We start from the raw sequence: 27,872 nt of genomic DNA, 5'->3' as shown, positions 1-27,872 counted from the left end.
GATGGAGCCAGTCTCCATGGAGTCAAAAATTGTACAAGATCTGTGTCTTTTCCCTGTAATCTTCAATTCAGATATTTAGAATTGATATTGGAGTAAGAACTTTCATTCCCAGGCTTAAAGCAGGAAAGAGGTACTGGTCATCGGAGCATCTTCAGAAGGCCATCTGGCCAGCTATCAGTCAAAATTGTCTTGGGCCCTATTTGCGTAATTGGATCCCAATTTGCATGTACTTATGAGATGCACGCCTCAGCCACCTAATGCTAAAACAGTTATCAGAGCAATAAAAATTGATGCATGCTTTGAACTTTTATTAATGGCCTTATAGGTTTAGCAGATAGTCTAACAGTTTAGTATTTATTGCAATTTAGAAGGGAGTAGGACAAATGAGTATTTCACATGATCTCCAGTGCAGCATACCATTGTTAACGGATAATTTCTAGCAATGGAGTATACTGTCCCATTTACAACATAAATAATATTTCAGTTCACAGGATGCTTGATTTACTTATGGAAACTACCTTTCTACCATGAAAACAAATGAAAAATGTTGGGAGTGTTAAATCATAACAGTTGTTAGATTGCTGCCTTATTCTGGTTAAAATCTCAAAGTCTCCATATCAAAAAAAAAGACACTGGGAATTTGGAATAATTGCTAAGAGAAAATATGACAATTTATGCCCCAATTCTAACATATTTTTGAAAAAATTTCAGGGAATAATTCTATTCTTGGGTTCATTTGACATTCATCAACCTCTGATGTCATGTTTCATAACATAATCTGAGTATCTCAACTGGACAGTTATTTTGTAAATTTACTTAGAGGCACCTCTTATCCTTCGTACACCATACACTGGACATAGAGTAACTTTGTAATAAACTGGAAATTATTTTTTCTGTGAACCTTCAGGTTGAATGACACAAGTAATTTTAGTAGATTTCTTGGAGGAGCATGCTGCTCTCAGCTGTCAGTTTGTCACAGAAAGCTACAAGGGACTAGAATAGTAGCAGTTAAAACTCATGCCTGAAAAGAAAGATTTTGCTTCAGCTCTGTCAACGCTTATTTAATCATCATAGCTTACAAGGGGAAAATGTTTTGTATCCTAGGGAACCAGAATTCATTTAAAATCAAATTTTAAATGAGTTATGGATATTAAACTTGTCAGCAGTTTCTTTTTTTCCAAATATGGAAAGCTTTGGAAGGGTTCAGATATTTCAGTGCCTGTGAATAGTCAGATTGAAAAATATTAAGGAGGTACTAAAAATAATAATGAGACAATGGGAAGTGATTTTCAAGACTGCAAGGTGTTATCGGAAATTAAATCCAATGGCATGCATAAACGGCTTGGGTTTCACTCTGGTAATTTTAACATCATCAATATGATTACAGTCCTGCGATGGGCCGGATTTTCTGCACCTGCCCCCTGCCGAGATCTTCTGGTCCCCCGGCAAGTCAATGGATTTCTGGCTGGGGCGCTGCCTCACCCGCGGTGGGTCCTGCCCATGACAGGGCTGGAAAATCCCATCCATTACCTGCTGTCTGTTACTCTGTACACTCTGTGTTCTTTGTTCTTCACAATGTTAGATCTGAAGTTACATTACATTGAACACTTTACTCATGACTGTAGCCATCAACCTTTCTCTCTTAAAAGACTTTAGTGACTCACTCACATATGCCAAAGAAAAAAGCAGGAACCTATTGTTATCAAGGGAATACTTGATTAGAAGAGTAATCAAAATATTTTATTAAAATGTTCAAATAGCCTGGATATTATTTATATTTTCAAAGATAATTGTCGAACACGGTACCTAAGTTTTGAAGGCATACCCATGCAGCTGATTTAAAAGGAGTGTCTTGAGGAAGAGAGGAGTAGACAGATGGATGATGTACTGTTAGGCCCAACTTCATTTTTTGTTAATGTAAACACACTATTGCACCCTTAGAAATAGTCATAATCATGTGCAGACATTTAGCTAAGAATATTGGGGCCTGTTAGTCTGCAAAAAGTATTTTTTCTATTCTCCTGCGCTTCTGTTTTGCCCTTCTCCTTCATTTTGTTTTGCTTTGTGCCACATTATGGCACCTTTACCATCATTTCAGTTTCCCTTTGTTTCTATTTCTGTTCCTGCTTCTCTTTTATTTGTATTCCTCTCACCCTCCCTCCCTTGTATGGGTGTTTATATTCTACTCTATTATATCCCATTCCTCTCATGCTCTCTAACCAACTCCTGCTTAATTTCTGTTTCTACTATTATACTCCATCACTTCTGTTTTTTTCTTTATTGTTTCATTCTGTTTTGTTGTTTTGTAAGCTTTTAGTCAGGTATGTGTCCCTTTCACTTGAACTGCAATTAAGGAAGAAAAGGCAAATGCTATTAGGGTACTCATAAGCCAACAAGCTGAATTTGTAAATATTGTTCATTGTACTTTTTATTGTAGGGAAATGGTTATAATCACAGCAATAGGAAATTTGATAGTGACAAATAGGAATTTTTTCAGTCTCTCTAATCTCTTTCAATCCCTCTATTTATTAATAGGTCAGCATTACTTTTAAAAAATATTGACACACAATATAGCTGTGTTTTTGTCAGCTTTTGTAGCTGAGAATCTTTTTAAAACATTTAAAATGCAGAATGTTATGGTAATACAGTTTTGGAATATTGATATGCTGTGCCATGGACTGGTCAATCACTGTTTCATGCCATGAATTCCCACATGCTAAGTTCAAGTCCTGGGTCGTGACATTTATGGAATGTGCCAAGTGGAGACCATGGAGAGAATTTGAACTTTTTTGTCCTACCAAGACCAGGGAAGGGTTTTGGAGGCAGGGTTTTGGTGTGCTGACGGTCGAGCCTCCAGCCCCCACTTCTCCTAAAGCTGTCCGTTTCTCAAGGTTAAAATACGCCCCCATTCACACCCACGCACACCATGTGTTTCTCACAAAGAAAGAAAGTTGGTAGCAGAGTCAACTCTGGTCATTTCATCCAGCTCCAAATGCCTAGTTATAGAATGGCATCAGCTGAAGCCTAGGGACAGGTCTCTAAACAGCAGCTTTGCTGGTGTGCCACATTCTGTATGGAGGTCAATTAAGAGTATGGAAGAAAGTAGGTTTTATTTGAACATTACTCATCCTTAAATCATTCTGTTCTTTGTCCTTTCATTGCTTTAGAAATGATATTATTCATCGCGCTACAAAACAATATTCAAATTTTTATTCTGACTTGGTGATATTAAGTCACTCAACTAAGGCAAATGCAATGACATTTGCAAAAGCAGACAAATATCACATGATGAAATGTGAAAATCAAATCCCCAAGAATACATCAAATCAGAATTGGCCATCCTAGAATACATGCAGCACATGACATTTACCAACAGTGAATGCCATTAGTGCATTTCATAAACACCCATTCACTTAACAATTCCTTGATATACCCTGGATAATCATGTATGCAGGAAATTACTTTCTTTGACTTTGCACAGATCAAAATTAACCAAAGACCTTGGCTGGGATTTTCCAGCCCCAACAGCAGTGCATGTAATGGCAGGTGGGAGGGTGGAACAATGTGGTGAAAACTGAGAAATCAGCTTCCCACTATGACAGCAAGAATGTGCGCTCCCTCCCATCATTGTGAGTCGCCATCCCTGCCAGAGGCCAGTGTGAAACCATTTTGTATCCCTTTAATAGGATGCAGATGAAGCCGACTGGAATTGTTCCCCCGCACCCCATTCAATTATCGCGCTCCCAACAGGTTATCACGCCAGTCCAGAATACGTCTGGACCAACGTGGTGTGGACACCTCAGCACTCAGCTGGAAGAAGGCCTGTGGCAGCTTGCAGAGAGTGGAAGATGGAGGTGACCAGTGACCATGGACCCTGCAGCAGTGAGTGGGTGGAGTATCTACCACATGGATGTTTGCATTGTTGGAGCTTTCAGGACGTGGATCTTTGCATTGTAGGAGCCTCCAGGGTGGATGTTCACCCTGCAGCTGGTTGGCTGCGTGAAGTATTGTTGGGTGGTGATGGTCTGTGCTGGGGTTGGGTATTAGATGCGGAGGAGAGAAATGAAGAGATGGGGTGGGTGTGGAGACCTAGAGGGGTGCAGAGAGGTTGGAGGTGATAGGGAAAAGAGAGAGATGATACAAGGGTCATGGAATGGGTGAAGTGGTATGGAGCGAGAGGGTGGGAAAGGCCATGGTGGAGTGCGGGCAGGGGTGGTGGGCGGAGTGTGCAGATGTGAACGGGCATAGAGGGGTGTGCAGGTATGAACGGGCATAGAGGGGTGTGCAGATGTAAACAGGCATGGAGGAGTGTGCAGGTGTGAACGGGCATGGAGGGGCGTGCAGGTGTGAACGGGCATGGAGGAGCGCACAGGTGGGAACAGGCATGCAGGTGTCTAATTCTTTGGAAAATTATGGGCTATTTCTTTTGGTGAAAATTATGATCATAGTATAATTTTCTACCAGTTTTTTTTTTACCTCCAACTACACTTCCTTGGCTAAATATATATTTATGTATATAAAAACAAGATGGCCAACCAGACCTGTTTAAATCTTTATTGTCCTGCAAACCTCTACTGCTGGTTTCTACCAAGTGTTTTCATGTTGTTGCCGAGCCTTAGTAAGGCTTTACTAATACCATGCTTTCTCGTCGTACCAAACCTTGATGACACTTTGTTTCCTTTTGACAGACTTGAGATAGTCGATATAGTTTAACTTCAAACAGTTTATTAAGAACTATTTACAAAGACCTCAGGGTAAGCACGTGGTATTTAGAACACAAACTGTTCTGCTCCTCGCTGTCTTGCAGCCTCTCAGTCATCTGACTGTTGATGTCATAGTTACATCATTAATGTCATCCGGGGTCTCATTAACATAACCATTAACCCATTACTCTGTGCTGAGCTCTGAAACAGCTTATCTAAACTGTTTTGTTAAATGGTAGCTTGGCAACTGGATGATTGAAATTCCTTCCATTGACTCAAAACTAATTAAAGATTCTTGCTATCCTGTTTCCATCTCCGAATCTTCAGAAGCCCATTTTGAGCTGGTCATACTGGCCAATAGCAGCAATTCACAGATACCAAAGGAATCATAAAATGATATTGCATGTGCACAGATTCTTGCAATTTGTCCATTGTAATGGTATGTTGCATTGTGTTTTACAACATTTTGCAAAAATTATTGACCACAGATTTTAAATAAATAAACAATATGTGATTGTTATTATATAAATAATACTTGCTGAGTAAAATGTCACACCCACACTTTGGAAAACCTCATTAATCAACAGGAAAAAGATTTTGCAACATTTTCTTGGTCAATTAAAAGAAATATCATAAGTCGTTTTTAGCTTTAAAAAATTAAAGATGGTAAACCTGATTTTCAACACAGAAGCTTGTAACATCTAGGATTTCTCTCTTTGTAGGCTAAATAAAAGATTGGCTTTGGAATGTCATAGGTTTTGAAATATAGGCTTCCTGAATGAGTCAGACTTGATGATTCACTCATGTCATTACTACTTTATTATGGTTTTTTTATTGGCAATGACTTGGTATGTGGGGTGTTGAAGCAGTACTTGTTATGCTGTACATCTAAAATCTCTGAAATTGCAAGACCAAAGGAACATTCAAACCATGCAATAGCATTTCAGTGCATTGAACTGTTGCCTTGCATTCTTCTCCAGTTTGGTATCATCCACACAATTTGATAATCATTCCCCTCTTACATATGTCCAAATCATTCATATAAATAGAAAACAAAATAGTTCATGATCGCAACACTTCAAATAAGTATGTTGAATAATAAAGATGGGGGAACTTTATTATCTGTAAATCAGGCAGGTGGTGGACACCAACAAGTGATGGCAGTTAGCTCCTGATCAGGTGAGGACAGGGGGACCTGGGTAGTGGAGAATCTGATGGCTCCTCTGTGGTAACTTAGCTGAAATAGTAGTTAGGAACATTTTTGCAAACGAGGAGAATCATTTGCATTTCTCTTGGCCTACAAATGGTGTAAAACCCCGATTTGCACATTCAAGTTGGCTCACTCCTGTTTTGGGCAGAAGTACTACCCATCTGTTACGAGGAGTATTGCCCACTAGCTTTCAGCAGGAGCACTGCTGGCCTGTTTCAGGCAGGGGCACAGCCCACCTGTTTTGGGTAGAGCCACTATCCACTTGTTTCCTGACCAACTCCAAAATCACGGCAGGCTGCATCAGGACGTTGGTAAAAACACGGTTGTAAGAATACACTGTGATTTTTGGCCTGCTGCCACCCTGTTCCCACATAAAAATGGAAATGAAAATCCCCTTGAAGTATACTGAAGTATACGACATCTTGCAGCTTTATAAGTCTAAGTCCAAGGTGGGTAGCCAAGTTATGGCACTGTGTTGTTAGGTGAATTGCCTTGAATCCTACGACAAATTTTCATAGGCCACATTTATTCACAATGTACTGATCTGGGTGACCACTAACAAGTACTGGACTGTCCTTAAAATTCCATTGGTGAAGGAGGTGTGATGTCCTTGCATGGAGAGTGCCGATCCTGTTCTGTATAAGCCACTGTTTTCAAGGGAGGTCAAACCCCAGGGACTCTACTGTTGGATCACTCACCAGATCTTTGTTGGCAATAGCGATGTCAGCTTAGAGGTTGCGTCACTTGTCCTTTACTTCAAAACCAGTATTGCTCAAAGCATTTGCAGAGCTCCAGAAAGGATTGTGTGATTTGAGTAACATATTCAGTAGATTCTGAAGGTCTTCATGGATTGGCAGTTCTGAGTTGCTTTCAAGGCAGTCAAACCCTTTCAGTGTTTTTGCCTTCTGGTACATGTCAGGAGATCCAGCGCACGCACTCTTCAAGCTGCTGACCTTGTTCCTATGTACTCTTCAGCAGAATACTGTCCGTGTTGGAGCAGAGAACAACCACACTAACATCTGGAAATTGCCCTCAGCACATCAATGTTGATAATCAGTAGTACTGAAATTGACACCTATAAAATGGCCCCCAGTCCTGTCTAATACCCTGAAGTATAGGAACCTGTGGATATCAAGGATTTTGATGAAGTAGGAAGTAGTATCTGGATCAGTTCTTATAGAAATAAAAATAACTTATCTAGATTGAGGTAATTTTAATTGTTTTAGGCAGAGAAAGTTGGTTATGCATGTGTCTGTAAAACATTCTGGAACATATGGAACAGATTTGTTTTCTTTATCTTTACTGTGTGGTAAGAATGCATTCAGATGTCAGTTCAGTTGTAACACATTGCCTCTGGGTCAGCGGATTATGGATACAAACCCCTACCCAGAGACTTGAGCACATAATACAGGCTTACACACAAGTGTAATACTTGAGGGAATGCTGCACTGTCAAAGGTACCATCTTAAAAATGTGATATAGTCCTGTCTTCCTACTCAGGTGGGTGTTAAAGATTCTATGGCACTATTAGAAGAGCAGGAGAATTCTTCAAGTATGCTGGCCAGCATTTACCCCTAAACTAACATCACTGAAACATTTTGATTGGGCATTTACTTTATTGGTCTTTGGGCAGAATTTAACGAGTTTAACCAAAAAGGTTGGCAGGGAACTCACCCATGATCCAGACACTGCCCCACTCCCATTTAACATTCTGTTGAGCATTAATTGGCTGGAAGCGGGCCTTCTGCCCCCATCTAGGGTAGAAGTCCCACTTCTGAGAGCTGCCAACTATCTGATTAGCCGGCAGCTCTGGTCCCAGCAGCGCCACTGGGAGCAGAGCCAGGACAGGAGGCCCCCAGTGGCGGTGGAGAGGTGGGTGGTGGAGGGAGTACAAAGGCCAAAGGGGAGAGGATTCATGGGTTGGGGTGGGGGGGGGTTGCAGCCCCCACCCCCCCCCACCTTTTCCACCTGAGGCCTAAGCAGGCTAATGGTCAGGCTTCCCCCAACCCATTACCCCAAAAAGTTGCAGCCAGGGCACAAAGTCCCAGTAGCCATTTAAGAGCCTCAATTGGGATGAAGGTGTGTGAGGCAGTTGTAAAATCATGGTAAGGTCAGGGATGGGCAGGTAGGCAGCTGGAAAGTCACCAGCAGAATTTTATGGGCTGCCCGCCTGCAAACCTGCCCGCGGGGGACTGTAAAATTCTGCCTTCTGTGTGCAAATTGGCTGCTGTATTTCCCGGCCTGAATTTTTCCCGCATCGGGCGGGCTCAGCGGGAGTGGGCTGGAGCAGACGCGTAGCCAACCTCTGCCCGCAATCAGCTCAGCACCGCGATTTCACACAGGCGGGCCAATTAAGGCAGGGGGAGGAGGGAGAGTCAGGTCCAGTGCTTTCTCACGAAAGAGCACTTCAATCTCCCTGAAGCACGGAGCTGCCTATGGGAGATTGAAGCGCATTTTAAAGAAATTATTAAAAACATTAAAAATTCAATGAAATGTGTCCCCTCATATGACTGTGTCACATGAGATGGGACATGTTTTTATTTTTCAAAAAAAGTTTTTATTCAATTCATAAAAGCTTTAGGAAACCTCATCCTGCTCATGGATGAGGTTTCCTAAAAAATGTAAATCGCTTGGCCTTTTTGCCTGCCTGCCAACTGTTAAGTTGGACGGGCAGCGTAAATTAGTATGTTAATGGCCTTAATAAGCCTCTCAATTACAGGCGGGCGTGCAGCCGACTCCGATGCGTGCCCGCCGAACGAAATATTGCAAGACAGCATGATGACATCGGGACGCACGCCGGATGTTATCACGCGTCATTTTACGTTCCTGCGTGTCAGGCCCACCCCCGCACACCGAATGTAAAATCCTGGCCCCTATATTTTAGCATTAATTTGCTTCAATAATACTTCATTGGCTGTAAAGCTCATTGGGAATTCCCAAGGTCGTGAAAGGTGTTATATGAATACGAATTGTTTTCTTTATTATTAATAGTTTTTAGATGTTTTCACATCATTGTTGTATGATTTTTATGGCATTGATCTTTGGACATATGAATGTTACACATATATCACAAATCATTAATAAATTTAGATGCATTTTACACAGTAATAATAAATACTGATGCAGCTTTAGAGAATAGATCAAAATTAATTTTTTTTTATTCATTCACGGGATTTGGGCTTTGCTGTCTGGGCCAGCATTTATTGCCTATCCCTAGTTGTCCTTGAGAAGGTGGCGGTGAGCTGCCTTCTTGAGCCACTACAATCCCATGTGGTGTGGGCACACCCACAGTGCTTAGGGAGGGAGTTCCAAGATTTTGACCCAGCGACAGTGAAGGAAATGCGATATATTTCCAAGTCAGGATGGTGAGTGACTTGGAGGGTAACTTCAAGGTGGTGGCATTCCCATCGATCTGCTGCCCTTGTCCTTCTAGATAGTAGTGGTTGTGGGTTTAGAAGGTGTGTCAAAGGAGCCTTGGTGAATTCCTGCAGTGCACCTTGGCGATGGTATACACTGCTGCTGCTGTGCCTCAGTGGTGGAGGGAGTGAATGTTTGTGGATGTGGTGCCAATCAAGTGGCCTGCTTTGTCCTGCACAGTGTCAAGCTTCTTGAGTGTTATGGGAGCTGCACTCATCCAGGAAAGTGGAGAATATTCCATCACACTCCTGACTTGCGCCTTGTAGCTGGTGGACAGGCTTTGGGGAATCAGGAGGTGAGTTACTCATCGCAGTACCCCTAGCCTCTGACCTGCTCTTGTAGCCACAGTATTTATATGGCTAGTCCAGTTCAGTTTCTGGTCAATGGTAACCCCCCAGGATGTTGATAGTTGGGGATTCAGTGATGTTAATGCCATTGATTCTCTTTTGTTGGAAAAGGTCATTTGTGATGCGAATGGTACTTGCCACTTGTCAGCCCAAGCATGGATATTGTCCAGGTCTTGCTGCATTTGGACATGGACTGCTTCAGTGTCTGAGGAGTCATGAATGGTGCTGGACATTGTGAAGTCATAAGCGAACTTCCCCACTTCTGACCTAATGATGGAAGGAAGGGTCATTGATGAAGCAGATGAAGATGGTTGGGCCCAGGACGCTACCTGAGAAACTCCTGCAGTGATGTCCTGGGGCTGAGATGACTGACCTCCAACAACCACAGCAATCTTCCTTTGTGCTAGGTATGACTCCAACCAGCAGAGAGTTTTCTCCCGTTTCCAATTGATTCCAATTTTGCTAGGGCTTCTTGATGTCACACTCAGTCAAATACTGCCTTGATGTCAAGGGCAGTCACTCTCACCTCACCTCGGGAGTTCAATTCTTTTGTCCATGTTTGAACCAAGGCTGTAATGAGGTCAGGAGCTGAGTGGCCCTGGCAGAACCCAAACTGGACATTTGTGAGCAGGCTATTGCTAAGCAAGTGCTGCTTGATAGCACTGTTGATGACCCCTTTCATTACTTTACTGATGATCGAGAGTAGACTGATGGGGCGGTAATTGGCTGGGATGGATTTGTCTTGCTTTTTGTGTACAGGACTTACCTGGGCAATTTTCCACATAGCCGGGTAGATGCCAATGTTGTAGCTGTACTGGAACATCTTGGCTTGGGGCACGGCAAGTTCTGGAACACAATTCTTAAGTATTATTGCTGGAATATTGTCAGAGCCATAACCTTTGCAGTATTCAGCGCCTTCAGCCATTTCTTGATATCACGTGGAGTGAATCAAATTGGCTCTAGACTGGCATCTGTGATGCTGTGGACCTCCGAAGGAGGCCGAGATGGATCATTCTCTTGGCACTTCTGGCTGACGATCGTAGCAAATGCTTCAGCCTTATCTTTTGCTCTGATGTGCTGGGCTCCTCCATCATTGAAGATGGGGATATTTGTGGCGCCTTCTCCTCCATTGAGTTGTTTAATTGTCCACCACCATTCACGACTGGATGTGGCAGGGCTGCAGAGCTTAGATCTGATCCATTGGTTGTGGGATCGCTTAGCCCTGTCTATCACTTGCTACTTACGCTGTTTGGCACACAAATATCCTGTGTTATAGCTTCACCAGATTGACACCTCATTTTTAGGTATGCCTGGTGCTGCTCCTGGCATGCCCTCCTGCACTCTTCATTGAACCAGGGTTGATCCCTTGGCTTCATGGGAATGCTAGAGTGGGGCATATGCTGGTCCATGAGGTTACAGATTGTGATTGAGTACAATTCTGCTGCTGCTGATGGCCCAGCCTTGAGTTGCTAGATCCTTTCGAAACCTATCCCATTTAGCACAGTGGTAGTGTCACACAACACAATGGAGGGTATCCTCAATGTGAAGGACTGTTCAGTGGTCACTCCTACTGATACAGTCATGGACAGATGCATCACAGCAGGCAGGTTGGTGAGGATGAGGTCGAGTATGCTTTTCCCTCTTGTTGTTTCCCTCACCACCTGCTGCAGACCCAATCTAGCAGCTATGTCCGTTAGAACTCAGGCAGCTCAGTCAGTAGTTGTGCTATCGAACCACTCTTTGTGATGGACATTGAAGTCCCCCACATTCTGCAGCCTTCTTACCCTCTGTGCTTCCTCCAAGTAGCGTTCAACATGGAGGAGCTCTGATTCATCAGCTGATGGAGGGTGGCACATGGTAATCAGCAGGAGATTTCCTTGCCCATGTTTGACCTGATGCCATGAGATTTCATGGGGCCTAGAGTCGATGTTGAGGAATCCCAGGGCAACTCCCTCCCAGTGGGACAGGACATACCCAGGGATGGTGATGATGGTGTCTGGGACATTATCTGTAAGGTATGATTCCATGAGGATGATTATGTCAGGCTGTTGCTTGAATAGTCTGTGAGACAGCTCTCCCAATTTTTGGCACTAACCCCCAGATGTTAGTAAGGACGACTTTGCAGGGTCGACAGCGCTGAGATTGCCGTTGTCATTTCTGGTGCCTGGGTCGATGCTGGGTGGTCCATCTGGTTTCATTCCTTTTTGTGGTTTTGTAGCAGTTTGTTACAATTGAGTGGCTTGCTAAACCATTTCAGAGGGCATTTAAGAGTCAACCATATTGCTGTAGGTCTGGAGTTGAGTGTATGCTAGATTTCCTTCCCTAAAGGGCATTAATGAACCAGATGGGTTTTCACAACAATCGATAACGGTTCCATGGTCATCATTAGAATTTTAATTCCAGATTTTTTTTTATTGAGCTCAAATTCCACCATTTGCCGTGGCGGGATTCAAACCCTGGTCCCCAGAGCATTACCCTGAGCCTCTGGATTACTAGTCCAGAAAATGAGAATAAAAACTAGAAGCATACCAAAAGCATGGTTGGGAAAAAAAGAATGGTGTAACAGAAATATTGCAGAACAGAGGCATTGGATAAAGATGAAGCAGGTGATGGTATTGAAAGGAGCAGGGAACTTGAGCAGGATGAATAGAAACAAAAAGCTATGGCAAAGTCAGTGCATAGGGGAGGGCAGAGGCTGGCCTGGAATGTTCTGAACAGATAAGAATTTATTGCAGAGCTTCAGAGAAGAATTAGAGAGGGTGATCATGTTGAGAGTGGGTTCTTTGACGAGGCAGTGATAAATGATGATTTTGAAGGAAGTAAGGTCAGTGTTGGAGGTTGGTGAGCAACTTAGGAAGTTGGGTGGTTAAAAAATGGGACTGAATTGCATCAAAGGTGCAGCTAACAGACTTCTTTACAGTGTTACATTTATTGAGGGTTGGACAGGAGATTGTGAATAAACTAAGGAGTATTCTGATGGAGGATAGATTGAAGAGAGGTGTTCCCTCAACCATTTTTTCTTCAAATGTTAGTCAGAGTGAGATTGTCAAAATAGTATGATTTACTGGCAAATCTTTGTCCACAGGTACCAATTTAACATCACCCAAACTTATTTCACTTGGGTTCATTATTTACAACAAGAGGGGAGACCTTCAATCTGGGCTGAATTTGTACCCAGGACACAGAGTGGAAGCACTACTTGGTAACACTGCGCTACCATGTCCCTTTAGTCTGTCCATTGAAGTATTGCACATAAGGATAATATTCTACACAAGAGTTTGTGAGATCATGAAGTACCACCCAAACTTGTTGAATCATACCTATGAGGTTTTATTATGGACTGTAGAACTTACTACATTATATCTAGTGAGCTCTGTTCAGACACAATACAAAAATTATGTTCTTTAAGCTACCTTGAAATTTACCCAACTCCAGCAAGGAATGCCAGCCCAACTTGCCAGCTCATCTGCATAAAATTGTACACACATTGCCTTAGGCATCACTACAACAGAGCTATGAGTACTGATATCAATCAGTATTCACCTTGGAGCTCACTCCGATGTAATTAGGTTTGTTAGCATTGAAAGGGTGTGAACAAACCTAGGACTTGGAAGTATTTGACATTCAACTAACAGAGTAGAAAACAAAGTGAGAGAATAAAACAAAACTATCTGGTATCTACCTAGTCATAAATACTAATTATAGCAGCTCAGAAATTGACACAAGAAGCACATAAAAAAGCAAATATGTACTTTTGAAGAAGCAGAAGTGAGAGAGACCAGATAGTTAATTCAATTCAATATATATACAGAATACAGATAAAACAATTGCAAGTCAAAATGCCAAGTGCTAATAAGCATCTGAATATCTTAGTGGTGTTGGTTGAGGGATAAATATTCCCTTGGACACTGGGAGAACTTGCTGATCTTCTTCAAATTGTGCCATGACTTTTCCAGTCACCTGAGGCATCAAGGGATCATCCAAAAGTGAACTTCCAACAGTTCAGCAATTCCTCTGTATTGGACTAGCAATAAACTAGGTTATATACTCGAGTGGAGTGGGACTCGAAGTCATAACCTATCAACATCCTGGGGGTTACCATTGACCAAAACCTGAACTGGACTAGCCAAATAATACTGTGGCTGCAAGAGCAGGTGAAAGGCTAGGAATCCTGCAACCAGTAACTCACCTCCTGACTCCCCAAAGCCTGTCCACCATCTACAGTGCAGAAGCCATGAGCGTGATGGAATACTCTGTACCTACCTGGATGAGTGCAGCTCCAACAATACTCAAGAAGCTCAACAGGACAGGACAAAGCAGCCCACTCGATTGGCACCCCATCCACAAACATTCACTCCCTCCACCACCAACGCACAGTGGCAGCGGTGTGTACCGTCTACAAGATGCACTGCAGGAACTAACCAAGGGGCCTTAGACAGCACCTTGCAAACTCACAACCGCTACCATCTAGAAGGACAATGGTAGCAGACACATGGGAACACTACCACCTGGAGATTGTCCTCTAAGTCACTCACCAGCCTCACTTCGGAATATATTGCCGTTCCTTCACTGTTGCTGGGTCAAAATCCTGAAACTCCCTCCCTAACAGCACTGTGGGTGTATCTACACCACATAGACTGCAGCAGTTCAAAAAGGCAGCTCACCACCAGCTTCTCAAGGGCAATTAGCGATGGGCAATAAACGCTGGCCTAGCCAGCGATGCCCACACCCCATGAATGAATTAAAAAAACCTTTTGACTCAAGAGGTGAAAGTGCTGCAACTGAGCTGAGGCTGATACCTGAGGGAGTTCCTAACCCCTGAGTTCTGGCTACATTCCATACGATACTAGGGGCCATGTTTGGATCAGCAGAGACTGCACCCCATATGAGACCCATTGGAAACATCCAGAGAGTTCCAGTACATGCTGTATCCAAATTCCAGCCTAACTGACAGTACTTTTGCCACACTGCCGATGGATTTATGGAAGGAGTTCACTGTACAGGCTGTGGATTTTCAGCCCTGAAGAGTGTAAAAACATATTTTTGCATTCAGAGATCTGGACCAAAAGGATGGGCTTCAGAAATAGCAAACTGATTTTTAACATGGACAAGTGTAGGTTACATATATTCCCCTTCCCCTTGGCTCAAAGAAGGCAGGACTGGGTGTTAAATTATCCTGGAAACAAGGTGGTCAGGAAAGATAAGAAGCGAAGAAAAGGGGCAGGGGTGGTGGTTTTGGTTAAGGAGTGCTGGGGAAATAAGATGCCCCAGATGGGTCAAGGGCAGAATCTGTTTGGCTGGAGCTAAGGAACAAAAAAGATGTAATTACATTGCTCAGTGTAATCTATAGGCCAATGGGAGGGATGTGGAGGAACATATTTGTAAGAAATTACAGAGAGGTGCAAAAATTATAAAGTAGTTATAACGGAGAACTTTAATTATCTGAATGTAGACTGGGATAGTGGTAGTGTAAAGGACGGAGAGGGGCAAGAGCGGCACTCTAGGAACCCATGAGACTCTGTTCAAGAAAAGTTTCTACAGCTGTATGTTTCTAGTTTAATGAAAAAGGCGGCACTACTAGACCTGGTCCTTGGGAATGAGGTGGCCAAGTGGATCAAGTGTCAGTGGGAAATCATTTAGGGGACAGTGATCATTGTATCATAAGGTTTAGGCTGACTATGGAAAAAAACAAAGAACAATCCAGGGTAAGGATAAATAACTAGGGGAAATCATAGATTACGCCTCTTAAAATTAGTAACTTGAACTTCCTATTTATAGCTTCAAAAACTAAATATAGCACTTTGAAAGCTACTAAATCAATGTCACCACATACAACTTCAATGAGATAAGAACAGATCTGGGCTGAATAAATTGGAGTCAAAGGCTGGCAGGTAAAACTGTAGCTGAACAATGGCTATCTTCAAAGAAGAGAAAGTTTGAGCATCATCCATGTATATTCCTTCAAGGAGAAGTGAGGGCAAACAGATCCAGAGCTCCTTGGATTACAAAAGAGATAGAAATTAAGATAAAGAAGAAAAAGTAGAACTATGACAGATGTCCAGTGGAAAATGCAGGATGAGTATTGAAGTTTCAGAGGGGAGGTAAGAGAATCAAAGAGGGAGTATGGCAGACGGAGAGGGCGAATGTGTGTGTCTGAGAGAATGGATGTGTGAGAGAGAGAGGGTGATGTGTGTGTGTGTGTGTGTGTGTGTGTGTGTGTATGTGTGTGTGTGTGTGTGAGAGAGAGGGAAAGGGTGATTGTGTGTGTTTGTGAGAGAGAGCATGAGTGGGTGTGTGTGAGAGAGGGGGAGTGCGAGAGAGGGTGAGTGTGTGTGTGAGAGAGGGAGAGTGTGAGAGAGCGTGAGTGTGTGTGTGTGTGAGAGAGCGAGTGTGTGTGTGTGAGAGAGAGCGTGAGTGTGTGTGAGAGAAAGCATGAGTGGATGTGTGTGAGAGAAACGCATGTGTGTGTGTGAGAGAGAGCGTGAGTGTGTGAGAGAGAGAGCATGAGTGTGTGTGTGTGTGAGAGAGAGAGCGTGAGTGTGTGTGTGTGAGAGAGAGGGTGCTCGTGTGAGAGAGAGGGTGCTCATGTGAGAGAGAGGGTGCTCGTGTGAGAGAGAGAGCGTGCTCATGTATGAGACAGAGGGTGTGTGAGAGAGACCGGGTGAGTGTCTGTTTGTGTGAGAGAGACGGTGAGTGTGTGTGTCTGTGAGAGAGTGGGTGGGGTAAGAGGGAAGGGAGAGTGTGTCTGGCTCACTCCCAGTCTCAGTGTTCTCATTTACCCTCACTCCCACGCACCAAAAGGCACTCTCACCCACTCTCACAGTGGTGAGGGTAAGTGAGAGCCCTGAGACTGGGAGTAAACTGGACATACACTCTCACACTTTCACACTTGAATGGTCGCCTTAATTTTAAGAAAAAAATGAACAATAAATAGTCAATTTATGGTTGTGATTTTTATTTGCTCAGCAAGTTGTTTCTTTCATATATCAGCTTTTTTTTAAAATCCATGTTTAATGTTGTTCCAAACCTTATCTTTCTGAAATTTGTTCATTGGCGTGCCCCCACCCCGTCCTGAATGTGAGAAAAATTGAAATGTGGCCCCTCGGGTAAAGGTTGGACAAGCCTGACCCTAGATTCAATGAGGGCACAATTTTAAAGTTTGCGGATGATATGAAATTTGGAACTGCGAGGAGGATAATGTAGAACTTCAAAACGGCATAGACAAGTTGGTGGCATGGGTGGACAGGTGACAGATGCAGTTCAATGTGGAGAAACGTGAAGTGATTCATTTTGGTAGGAAGAACATGGAGCGACAATATAAAATAAAGGGTACTATTCTAAGCTGGGGGTGCAGAAGCAGAAGGACCTGGTTGTATATATGCATGTCATTGAAGGTGGCAGGACAGGCCGAGAGCCCGTTTAATGAAGCATACAGCATCCTTGGCTTTATTAATAGGGACATAGAGTACAACAGCAAGGAAGTTATGTTGAATTTATATCAGATATTAGTTCTGCCTCAGCTGGAGTATTGCATCCAGTTCTGGGTGCCAAACTTCAGGAAGGATGTGAAGGCAGAAAAGGGAGCGCTAAAAAGAATTGTTCCAGGGATGAGGAACTTCAGGTATGAAGATAAATTGGAGAAGTTGGGACTGTTTTCCTCGGAGAAAAGAAGGCTGAGAAGAGATTTTATTGAGATATTCAAAGTCATGAGGGAAGGGGTGTGGACAGAGTAGATAGGGAGAAACTGTTCCCGCTCGTGAAAGGATCGAGAACAAGAGGGCACAGATTTAAAATAATTGGTAAAAGAAGCAAAAGTGATACGAGATAAGAACTTTATCACGTAGCAAGTGGTTAAGGTCTGGAATGCATTGCCTGATTTCAATCAAAGTATTCAAAGGAGAATTCGACAGTTATATGAAAAAGAAGAATGTGCAGAGTTACGGAGAGAAGGTGGGGGAATAGCGCTAAGTGAATTGCTCATTCAGAGAGCTGGTGTAGGCACTATGGGCTGAGTGGCCTCCTTCTGCACTGTGACAAATCTGTGAAATAGTAAACATGGAACAATGAGGATGCCCTTTTGCATCAAAGGAAAAGGATTTGGGTGTATTTAGTGACCATTGAGCGGAAGTATCAACTGGATGTAACACTGTTCATCAACAAGGCTTATTGATGAACAAGTTGTAATACTTGTCAAAATCATTTGTGAATTGAGCCAATTTATCTCATTTTGTATGGACCAGTGTTGAACATTGTGTGCAGATTTAGGCATCCAATTTTCATTGATTTAGAGGAAAATAACAAGAATCATTTGGGGGCTCAGAGCTTTAAGGAATAAAGAGAAATATGTACACAACTGTACTCATTTTCATTAAAATTGAAAGTTAGAAGAAATTTCTGCCTCCCCAGAGGATAAACCGTACTGTGAAACAAGTTAATGTTGTGTCAATTGATGGCTTTTATTTTAAAAGTTGGATGAGTATCTTGTTTGGAGCAGGATCAAAAAGCTACATAAAACAAATACAGTTAGAGATGCTTACCACGATTTTTTCTAGTAAGGCCCAGGGCAAACAAGTGGCTGATGCCAGTTACTGTCTCATGAGGGAAGCACAGCCTTTTCTAGCAATATGAACTCATGTGGTCAATTATGACTGTCTGTGTTTGTATACATGGGAGACATGAGGCACCGGGTAGTGGGTCAAACCTGGGCCTATTTAGACTGGTATTCTTCAATTGGTTCTCTTAATCTTGCTCCTCATCATCTTGGGAGCAGGTTTCATGAAGTTTAAAAAAATCACAAAGAAGGAAAAAAGGCACCAGGAGCAGTCTGAAGCTGTCAGCAGAACTAAAAATATTACAGAACAAATTTCAGCAACAAACAACAAAGTAACTTCTGAAGGTGATATTGAGCTCCACTCCTACCTATGGACTGTGGCCTCTGCAGCCCCAGACATTCATTTTGGAATGGCTACAGCCATTAAGGAATACAAATACACATTCAACATTACAGGCAGATTTACATACCAACATGTGATGGGCAGTATATTAGCTAACACTGCAGGTCACCAACGCCATGGACTTGCAACAGTGATTTTATAAGCAGAGATTTGCCGATATGCCTCACAAAACTCTTTTAGCCTGGTCGAATCTGCCCAAAAATGAGTGGCAAATGAGAAAATTGCCCTTTCTAAATAAATGCAAGGACCGGGACTTTCCGGCTCCATCATGGCAGAGCCCTCCACGGGAGATTCGGCAGCCCAGCGAAAAGTCCAATAACTTTTGACAGGACCAGATGATCCTGGCAGTAGGTGGGGCCAGAAAATCCCACCCAAGGTCTATAAGTTCTAGGGTGGAAATTTACAGTCCCTCCTGCCAGCAGTATTTTCTGGCCCCAGCAAAGTCAAAGGACTTTTGAACGGCTTGCTGCATTTTCCAGCCCAACACCCAATGTAGCTGAACCATAAAATTTCACCGCTAGACAACTTACATTGGATGCCATGCCAATAAAAAAATGTGATAACTTGTCAACCATATATATTTTTGGCCTTTATTCAGAAATTGGCATCCTATGGCCTTGTATACTTCATAAGGCAAATGAGCGGTTCTGTTTACTTTTTAGTGTAACCAACTAAGGCTTAAGTTGGGCACAATGTGCAATTGTGAGGCTGATTGAATGCTGGTCTCAGTGGGGTGTAATTTCTTTGATATGTATAGATGAAATATTTCAATGCATGCAAGTGCAGAAGCATATTTTCATCTTAATATTGTGTGGTACAAGTTAACTGTGTTAAACAGAATGAGGTAGTTATGGCAAAGGTTCAACAAGACTGGAGGAAAAAGAGCCCAGGACTAAGATTCTACAAATGAAGTTGAAGCTAGATTTAAGTTGTGCTTTGACTATGAGTTAACAGTATAAGCGACAGCAGAAACTTTAATTTTTTTTTACAACTTTTTTACTTAATTTGTTTTCTGAGCAAATCATAAAGATCAGTTTTGTAATCGACTTTGGGATGTGGGCATCATGGCAAGGTCAGCATTTGTTGCTTATTCCCAACTGTCCTTGAGAAGATGATGGTGAGCTGCCTTTTTAAACTATTCTAGTCTGTGTGGTGTTGGTATATCTACTGTGCTATTAGGTTGGCAATCCCAGTATTTAGGAACACTGTTTATTTCCAAGTCAGGATAGTATGTGACTTGGAGGGGAACTTGAAGGTGATGGTGTTCCAATGCACCTGCCATCCTTGTTCTTTTAAATGGCAGAGATTGAATTACCAGTGAAATACCATACTGCTGTACTTTGATGTTGAAAACCAATCCCACCTGTTGCCAGTACACCCAGGAGTTTAATCTGATCTGGTATTGCACTGATTAACAATTACTTCAAAATAGAAGCAAGAGAAATTTTAGGCAAATACATTAACCGGTGCAGCACCAGAGGAAATTAAGTTGTTTGGATGCCTTATGAATTTAATTTGAGGTTTTGCGGATTACGATTACACTGCAAACTGTATTAACTTTCAAAGTACTGTATTTCAAGAATCAGTAAATTACTGTCATGTTTATCTCTCATCTCCATGACTGACATCTGAAGGCAGAACTGCCCAGTAGTCGTTGTGTGGAAAATATCAATTGGCGGTAATATTTCCAGTGATGAAACATCCAACTGTAATAAGAAAAGAAACTCGCAAAGGTTTACAGTTTTTGGTGAATAGATCTGACTTTATCCTCCCGTAAAGGTGAAGTTTACCAGTGCAAAAAATAAGCTTAATTTTAAAGGCTATGAAAGGCCACTGCCTCTGTTGTATTAGGTGCTCAACCAAGTTTTAAATTTGAAGACATAAATTATTTAGTTTTAAGGTTGCACCCTCTTCTTGATGTGAGCATTGCTGGCAAAGCCAGCATTTATTTCCATCCCTAATTACCCTTGGGAAGGTGGTGGTGAGCCACCTTCTTAAACTGCTGCAGTCCACCTGGTGAAGGTACACCCACAGTGCTGTTAGGGAGGGAGTTCCAGGGTTTTGACCCAACAACAATGAAGGAATGGTGATATAGTTCCAGTCAGGATAGTGTGCAGCTTGGAGGGGAATTAGGAGGCAGCTGTGTTCCCACGTGTTTACTACCCCTGTCCTTTAGGTGACAGAGGCCGCAGGTTTGGGAGGTGCTACCAAAGGAGCATTTATAAGTTGCTGCAGTGCATCTTGCAGATGCTACATGCTGCTACCATTGTGCGCAAGTGGTGTTGGGAGTGAATGTTTAAGGTGGTGGATGGGACCCCCAATCAAGTGGGTTGCTTTGCCCTGGATGATGTTGAGCTTCTTAAGTGTTGGAGCTGCAATCTTCCACGCAAGTGGGGAGTATTCCATTACACAACGACTTGTGCCTTTAGATGGTGGACAGGTTTTGGGGAGTCAGGAAGTGATTTACTCACTGCAGAATTCCCAGCCTCTGAGCTGCTTTTGTAGCCACAGTATTTAAATGGCTAGTCCTGTTAAGTTTTTGATCAGTGGTAATACCCAGGATGCTGATGGTGGGGGGTTCAGTGATGGTAATGGCATTGAATGTCAAGGAAGATGGTTAAGTTCACTCTTGTCATTAGTCATTGCCTAACACTTGTGTGGCGTGAATGTTACTTGCCACTTATCAGCTCAAACCTGAATGTTGTCCAGGTGTTATGGCATGCATTCATGAACTGCTTCAGAATCTGCAGAGTCGCAAATGGTACTGAACACTGCAATCATCAGCGAACATCCCTACTCCTGACCTCATGATTGAGTGAACTAAAGCATTTGACAGTATAAGTAAACCTGGTCCATGGTACTTGCTCTCCAAGCTAGGACATCCAAACAAGTTTGTCAAATCCTGCGCCTACTGCATAATGGCGTGGTAGGATGTGTTTGTGCCTATGGTGAGATGACTGATGTCTTTGCAGTACTCAATGACGTAAAACAAAGTTGCATTGTGGCTCCCCAACTCTTCAGTCTCATCTTTGCTGCATTTTTAAGGAAGCCACCAGAGACATGCCTGCTGGCATCAACATTAGGCTTTGTTCAAGGAAGCTCTTCAATCTCTTCAGATTGCATGTCTTCACCAAAGTCACAGAGGCAGTAATGAAAGAGCTTCTGTTAACAGATGACTCTGCCTTAGCTGCCCACAGGAAGGACACCCAGACTATGGCAAATAAATTATTGAGTGCTGTAAAAAAAAAACGGCCTCCAAATCAGTGTCTCCAAGACCAAGATTATGTTTCAACCAATACTAGGCACATGCTATGAAACACCAGACATTACCATTGATGGCACCAGTCTTGACCAGTCTAGTCAGGATGCCACAAAGCACTTCATAACTAATGAAGTACTTTTGTAGTTTATTCGATGTCAAAAAAGCAACAACCAACTTGTGCACAGCAAGGTCCCACAAACAGCAATGTGATAATTACAGATAACCTGTTTATAATGACATTAGTGGATTGAGGGATCAGATTGTTTTGTCATTGTGAACAGTGCCATTATAGAAATGGCATACTCTTTTAAGGATTAAGAAAACCACAGCATTTTTATTTTCATACAGTTTATCAAGATGTAATCAATTTGTATGTTAATTATATACATTTTCTGTTAAAAGAAGAACAAGGGCAGCAGATGCACAGCAACACAATCACCTTCAAATTCCTTCACTCAAAAGATTGCGCATCTTTGGATTTCTCTACCCCAGAGGGTTGTGAATGGTCCATCGTTGAACATATTTAAGGCTTGGATGGACAGGTTTTTGGTCTCTAAGGGAATCAAGGGGTATGTGAAACGGGCAGGAAAGTGGAGTTAAGGCTGTTGATCAAGCATGATCATCCTGAATGGTGGAGCAGGTTCTCCTTTATCAATGCTACAAGTAACATCCTCAAAAAACTCCAACAGGTTTCCCTTTCAAAAATTCATATTGACTCTAATCAGTCATATTATTTTCTAAGTGTCTAGTTATTTGCAGATGAAACAAAGATTGGCCGAGTAGTGGATAGTGTACAGGATAGCCATAACCTCCAAAACAATATAGATGGGTTGGTGGAGTGGGTGGTAAAGTGGCAGATGGATTTCAACATAGAGAAGTGTGGGGTCGTACATTTAGGGAGGTCAACCAGTTATAGGGATTACACAATAAATGGGAATATAGTAAGAGGACTAGATGAAGTGAGAGATCTTGGCATACAAGTACACAGGTCCCTGAAGGCAGCAGTTCAAGTAGACAAGGTTGTAAAGAAGGCATATGGAATGCTCTCCTTCATTGGCAGAGGTATAGAATACAAAAGTAAGGATATAATGTTGGAATTGTATAAAACATTGGTGAGGCCACAACTGGAGTATTGTGTGCAGTTCTGGTCACCACGTTACAGGAAGGACGTAATAGCACTGGAGAGGGTGCAGAGGAGGTTTACAAGAATGTTGCCAGGGTTAGAAAAGTATAGCTATGAGGGGAGATTGGATAGGTTGGGGTCATTTTCCTTAGGACAAAGAAGGCTGAGAGGTGGCTTGATTGAGGTGTACAAAATTATGAGGGGAATAGGTAGAGTGGACAGGATAAAATTGTTTCCCTTGGAGAATTCTAGAACCAGGGGACATAGATTCAAGATAAGTGGCAGAAGATGTAGGGGGGACATGAGGAAGAACTTTTTTAGGTAGAGGGTAGTGGGTGTCTGGAAGTCGCTGCCCAAGTTGGTGGTAGAGGCAGGAACTCTAAACTGTTTCGAAAAGTACCTGGATCTGCACCTTAAGTGCTGTTAGCTGCAGGGCTATGGGACGGGTGCAGGAAGGTGGGATTAGAAAGGCCACCAGGGTGTCCTCGGGCTGGCATGGACAAGATAGGCCGAATGGCGTCCTTCTGTGCTGTAACTTTTCCAGGGTTCTATTACATCCCTTATAATAGATTCTAATATTTTCCCGACTGCTGACATCAAACTAACAGGTCTATAGTTCTCAGTTTTCTCTCTCCCTCCCTTCTTAAATAGTATAGTTACATTTGCTACTTTCCAGTTTGCAGGAACCTTTCCAGAATCTATTGAATTTTGAAAGAACTACCAATGCATCCACTATCTCTATAGCCACTTCCTTCAATACTTTTGGATGTAGCTCATCTGGTCCAGGGGATTTATCAATCCTAAATCTTGCTAATCTTTTCCTTTTCACATACCGAAAGAAGTTTTTACAGTCCACCTTTATGTTACTCGCTCGCTCGCATCCATATTCTTTTTTCTCTTTCTTTATCAGTTTCTAGGTCTTCCTTTGTTAGATTCTACATTGCTCTGAATCCTCAGGCTTACCACTTTTTCTAGCAACCTTATATAACCTGTAAACAACAGCAGCCTGTAGGCAACTCGCACCAATGTTTGCTGCCCGTTACTGTTTCTTAGCTCCATCCAAACTGATTCTACATCTTGAACCTTCGACCTAAGATCCTCTGTCATTAATGTACTGATCGCATAACTTATTAACAGTGCTACCCAACCTCCTTTCTCTTCTGTCTATCCTTTTTAAATGACGAATATCCCTGACTATTCAGTTCCCAGTCCTGGTCAGTCTCTGTAATGGCAACTAAATCATACCCATTTAACTCTATTTGCTCCTTCAAATTATCTACCTTGTTGTGAATGCTGCATGCATTCAGATGGATTGCCCTTAACTTCGTCTTATAAATGTTATTCCGCATTCTGATCCTATTTGTTGCTTGCCTTTGTTTAGTCTGCCTCCCAATTTCGCTTACTACTTTTCTACTTCCTGTTACCAGTTTTGCTTCCCTCCAATCTGAGCTCCCTCTCAGGTTCTCATCCCCCGCCAATCTAGTTTAAACCCTCCTCAACAGCACGAGCAAATCTCCCTGCGAGGATGCTAAGGTGCAACCTATCTATCTTGTACAGGTCCCACCTGCCCCAGAACCAGTCCCAATCCCTCAGAAACCTGTTGCCCTCCCTCCTATAGTCATTCTCCAGCCGCATGTTCAATCACTCAATCCTCTTGTTCCTGTGCTCACCAGCACATAGCACTGGGAGAAATCCTGAGTTTGCTGCTTTTGAGGTCCTGCTTTTTAATTCCTTTCCTATCTACCTAAAATCTGCTCTCAGGACCTCATCTCTCTTCCTACACTTATGCCATTGGTACCAATATGGACCATGACATCTGGCTCTTCACTCTCTCCCAGAAGAATGTCTTTGAGTACACCAAAGTGCTGCTGAACAGCAACATTTACGAGTGTCATGTCTTTTAAAAGATATTTTGCTTTTCTAATCTTACGACCAAAATAATTCACTGTAATTAGTGCAGCCCCTTTCAAGAGCGGCAACATGATGCTAGGCCCCCTGCGGAGCATTCAGCCAGCCAGTGGCATGGGTCTCACTGCAATCTACAATGCTACAATCAGGCAAATGGGGAGGCAGCACAATGCTTGCGTACTGTCTGCCTTAATGGGACTGGAGATCGCGAATCACAATCCCCGCACCTGAAAACAGGAACAAAGGAGCTTTTAGCCCCTAGTCTTTACATGTGTATGTCAGTTAGATTTAGAAATATTATTTGTTGATTAAGGCTAGGAAATAATAGCTGTCACCCAGGGTGTGAACAAGGTAGAATTCTTGACCAGTCAGACTGTTTATCAAAATAATGTTAACTTGAAAAAATCTATTTAGGTATCAATATTTTGGAAGTGGTAATAATTGAGTTCCCTGCTGGACGTCGAGATGCTATACATCCCTTCACGAGGTGGGAGTATGGTTATAGTTCCTCTCATGTCCATTGAAAATGCAGCAAAGCCAGCTGATACATGTGCCTTGTCAGGCATGCTGCCTTTCCCTTAATCTATCTCCCTCAGTTCTCCTTTGTGAGAAACCATACGTCTCCCAGATTGAAAAATCCTAGATTCCCTTGCTACTAATGAGAATTGATATTTTATACAACTCTCGCAAAATTGTCCTTTTATCTTGTGTGTCAGCAGTTCCAGCACAGAGCCTGCACATGACTGACTTTATGAAGGCAAGCCATGATGGCATTTGCCACATAACATTAAAGTTAATAAAAGTATTGTAGTCTCCCTTGCTGCAACTGATCTTGCCTCCTTCCACCACTGGAGCAACTATTAATCCATAGTATGTTTTCAGATCTGTTGCAAAGTAGCTGCTTACCATAAGATTTTGAATGATGTTGAAAACTTTTTTTTGCATACTAATTAGATGCAGACAGGCGACTTAGTGTTTCTCAGTAAACGTTTAGCCTGTCAATTTATCCATTTCATGCACTCCTTTTATTGCAGTTTTTATGATAGTGTTAATAATGTCATTTAAATTCCAGCTGTGCTCAATTTAAGCATATTTACCATGCCTACTTGTTTCGTTACTGACAATTTTTGTTCTGTGGATTGGTAGTCTGAATCTCATGCCTAAACCAGTGATGTTGAAGATGAATTAATTTGATGTCATGATTCCTTAGGAAGGAACAGCTGGGGTGAGGAACATATGACATTTATTTCACAAGGAGCAAATAGATTTGACAGCATTTGTAAGGCTTGATTTGAATAGGAAGTTATATTTAGCTCACCTTGACAGACAGAACACAGAATTATTGTTTGAGCTGTGGTCAGTTCGCTCGCAGGCTTTCTTTAGTCATGAGAACCAGAAGTGCACATCTTTACAAATGAATGATGATCATTTTTATTTTTAACATGTTGAAGGTATGTTGAAACACAACATTCTTTCAGGAGAAATATTCCATCTTCAGATGATCAGCTAGCGTTTCCTTAATTTTGAAAAAAATATTTTTGTTCCCCATTCCATGTTTTCTTTTTCCTGCAATAGCCTAAGAGAAGGAAATTTTGGAAGGGAATTTTACAGCTTAAAATTTGTAGGCCAGTGGCTATGTCTGGGCATGACCATCCTATAATTGTTATATATAAAAGCAAAATACTGTGAATGCTGGAAATCTGAAATAAAAACAGAAAACGCTGGAAAAACTCAGCAGGTCTGGCAGCATCTGTGGAGAGAGAAACAGAGTTAACGTTTCAAGTCCGTTTGACTGTTGAAGACTCATCCAACTCTGTCATCATTTTGTCAAAAGCTTTATATTCATTAAATGGCTTGGGACAAAGCCATGGGAAATTTACTGATGTAACAAATAATATTCATTTATCTATCATTCAATATCTTCTCTGTCTGGTAACTAACAATATTGAAATTTGAAAGCTGTGTAAAACAATGGTATAAAGTATTAAAACATTGATACTTACTGAAATAGGATGGGATAGATGGAGGTTTGATTCCCTGTCCATTCTGTCCTTGATTGAGTTCAGCAAATAAAGACAGTGGCAGTTCCCTGCAATGGAGGGAGATTTACAAAATCAGTAGGGAAAGTGGTCCCTGTGCCTCCTGAGGGCTGGCTGTCAAGAACATTGTCATCATCTAAGAATATCTTGCTCTTAGAGCAAGGGCATGCACCTGCTCTCTAAGCTACAGAGGTATCAAGTCGGGTGGATATGGAATGGGATACTAACATTCAAAGAAGCTGATTTTTAAAAAGTTTTAAAAGCTTGAAATTGTGAATCTCTAAACACAAACAGTAAAGTTGAATTTCCATGGATTTCTCCTGACGTCCACAGTAACTTCTGCAGAAGATAAATGGAAACCCTGGAGAAACAGCTAAAACCAATGATTCTGTGGCGAACTTTAGGGTAATTATGGCTTTAGGCTTGTTCTTTTTAAACACATTGGGGAATTTCTGGCCAAGTGTGTTTTATGTTTCCACATATAACATTGTTTTGCCATGAACGTAAACAAAACAGTGATTAATTCATTTAATTTTGTTTTTCAGTGCTCCTTTTTACCTAAGTTCTTCATTCATATAGAAACAAAATATGAAGATAACAATGGATCAAATGATAATGTAAGTATCTAATGTTATTCAGTAATTCAGAAGCACATAAGAAATAGGAGCAGGAGTAGGCCATTCGGCCCCTCAAGCTTGCTCTGTCATTCAATAAAATCATGACTGATCTGCTTGTGCCTCAACTCCAGATTCTTGCCTGCCCCCATAAGTCTTGACTCCCTTGTAAATCAAAAATTTGTCTCACTCAGCCTTGAATATGTTCAATGAATCAACTTCCAATGCTGTCCGGAGTAGAGAATTCCAAGGATTCCTGATCCTCTGAGAGAAGAAATTCCTCCTCGTCACCATC

General features: G+C 42.1%; 1 protein-coding gene across 4 annotated transcripts in view; it reads left to right on the top strand.

Annotated features, from left to right (window-relative positions):
* Nucleotides 1-27,872, top strand: part of LOC121293707 (cytoplasmic phosphatidylinositol transfer protein 1-like) — a 322,349-nt gene that overhangs the window by 246,316 nt on the left and 48,161 nt on the right. For all 4 annotated transcript variants that reach the window (XM_041216893.1, XM_041216891.1, XM_041216892.1 and 1 more), the window contains one exon: nucleotides 27,509-27,580. In XM_041216893.1, the coding sequence (XP_041072827.1) occupies nucleotides 27,509-27,580 (72 nt within the window). The remainder of the gene's footprint in view (nucleotides 1-27,508; nucleotides 27,581-27,872) is intronic.

This window comes from Carcharodon carcharias, chromosome 22 (genome assembly GCF_017639515.1).
Source record: "Carcharodon carcharias isolate sCarCar2 chromosome 22, sCarCar2.pri, whole genome shotgun sequence".
Taxonomy (NCBI): domain Eukaryota; kingdom Metazoa; phylum Chordata; class Chondrichthyes; order Lamniformes; family Lamnidae; genus Carcharodon; species Carcharodon carcharias.
This window is presented reverse-complemented; position numbering and strand designations above follow the sequence as displayed.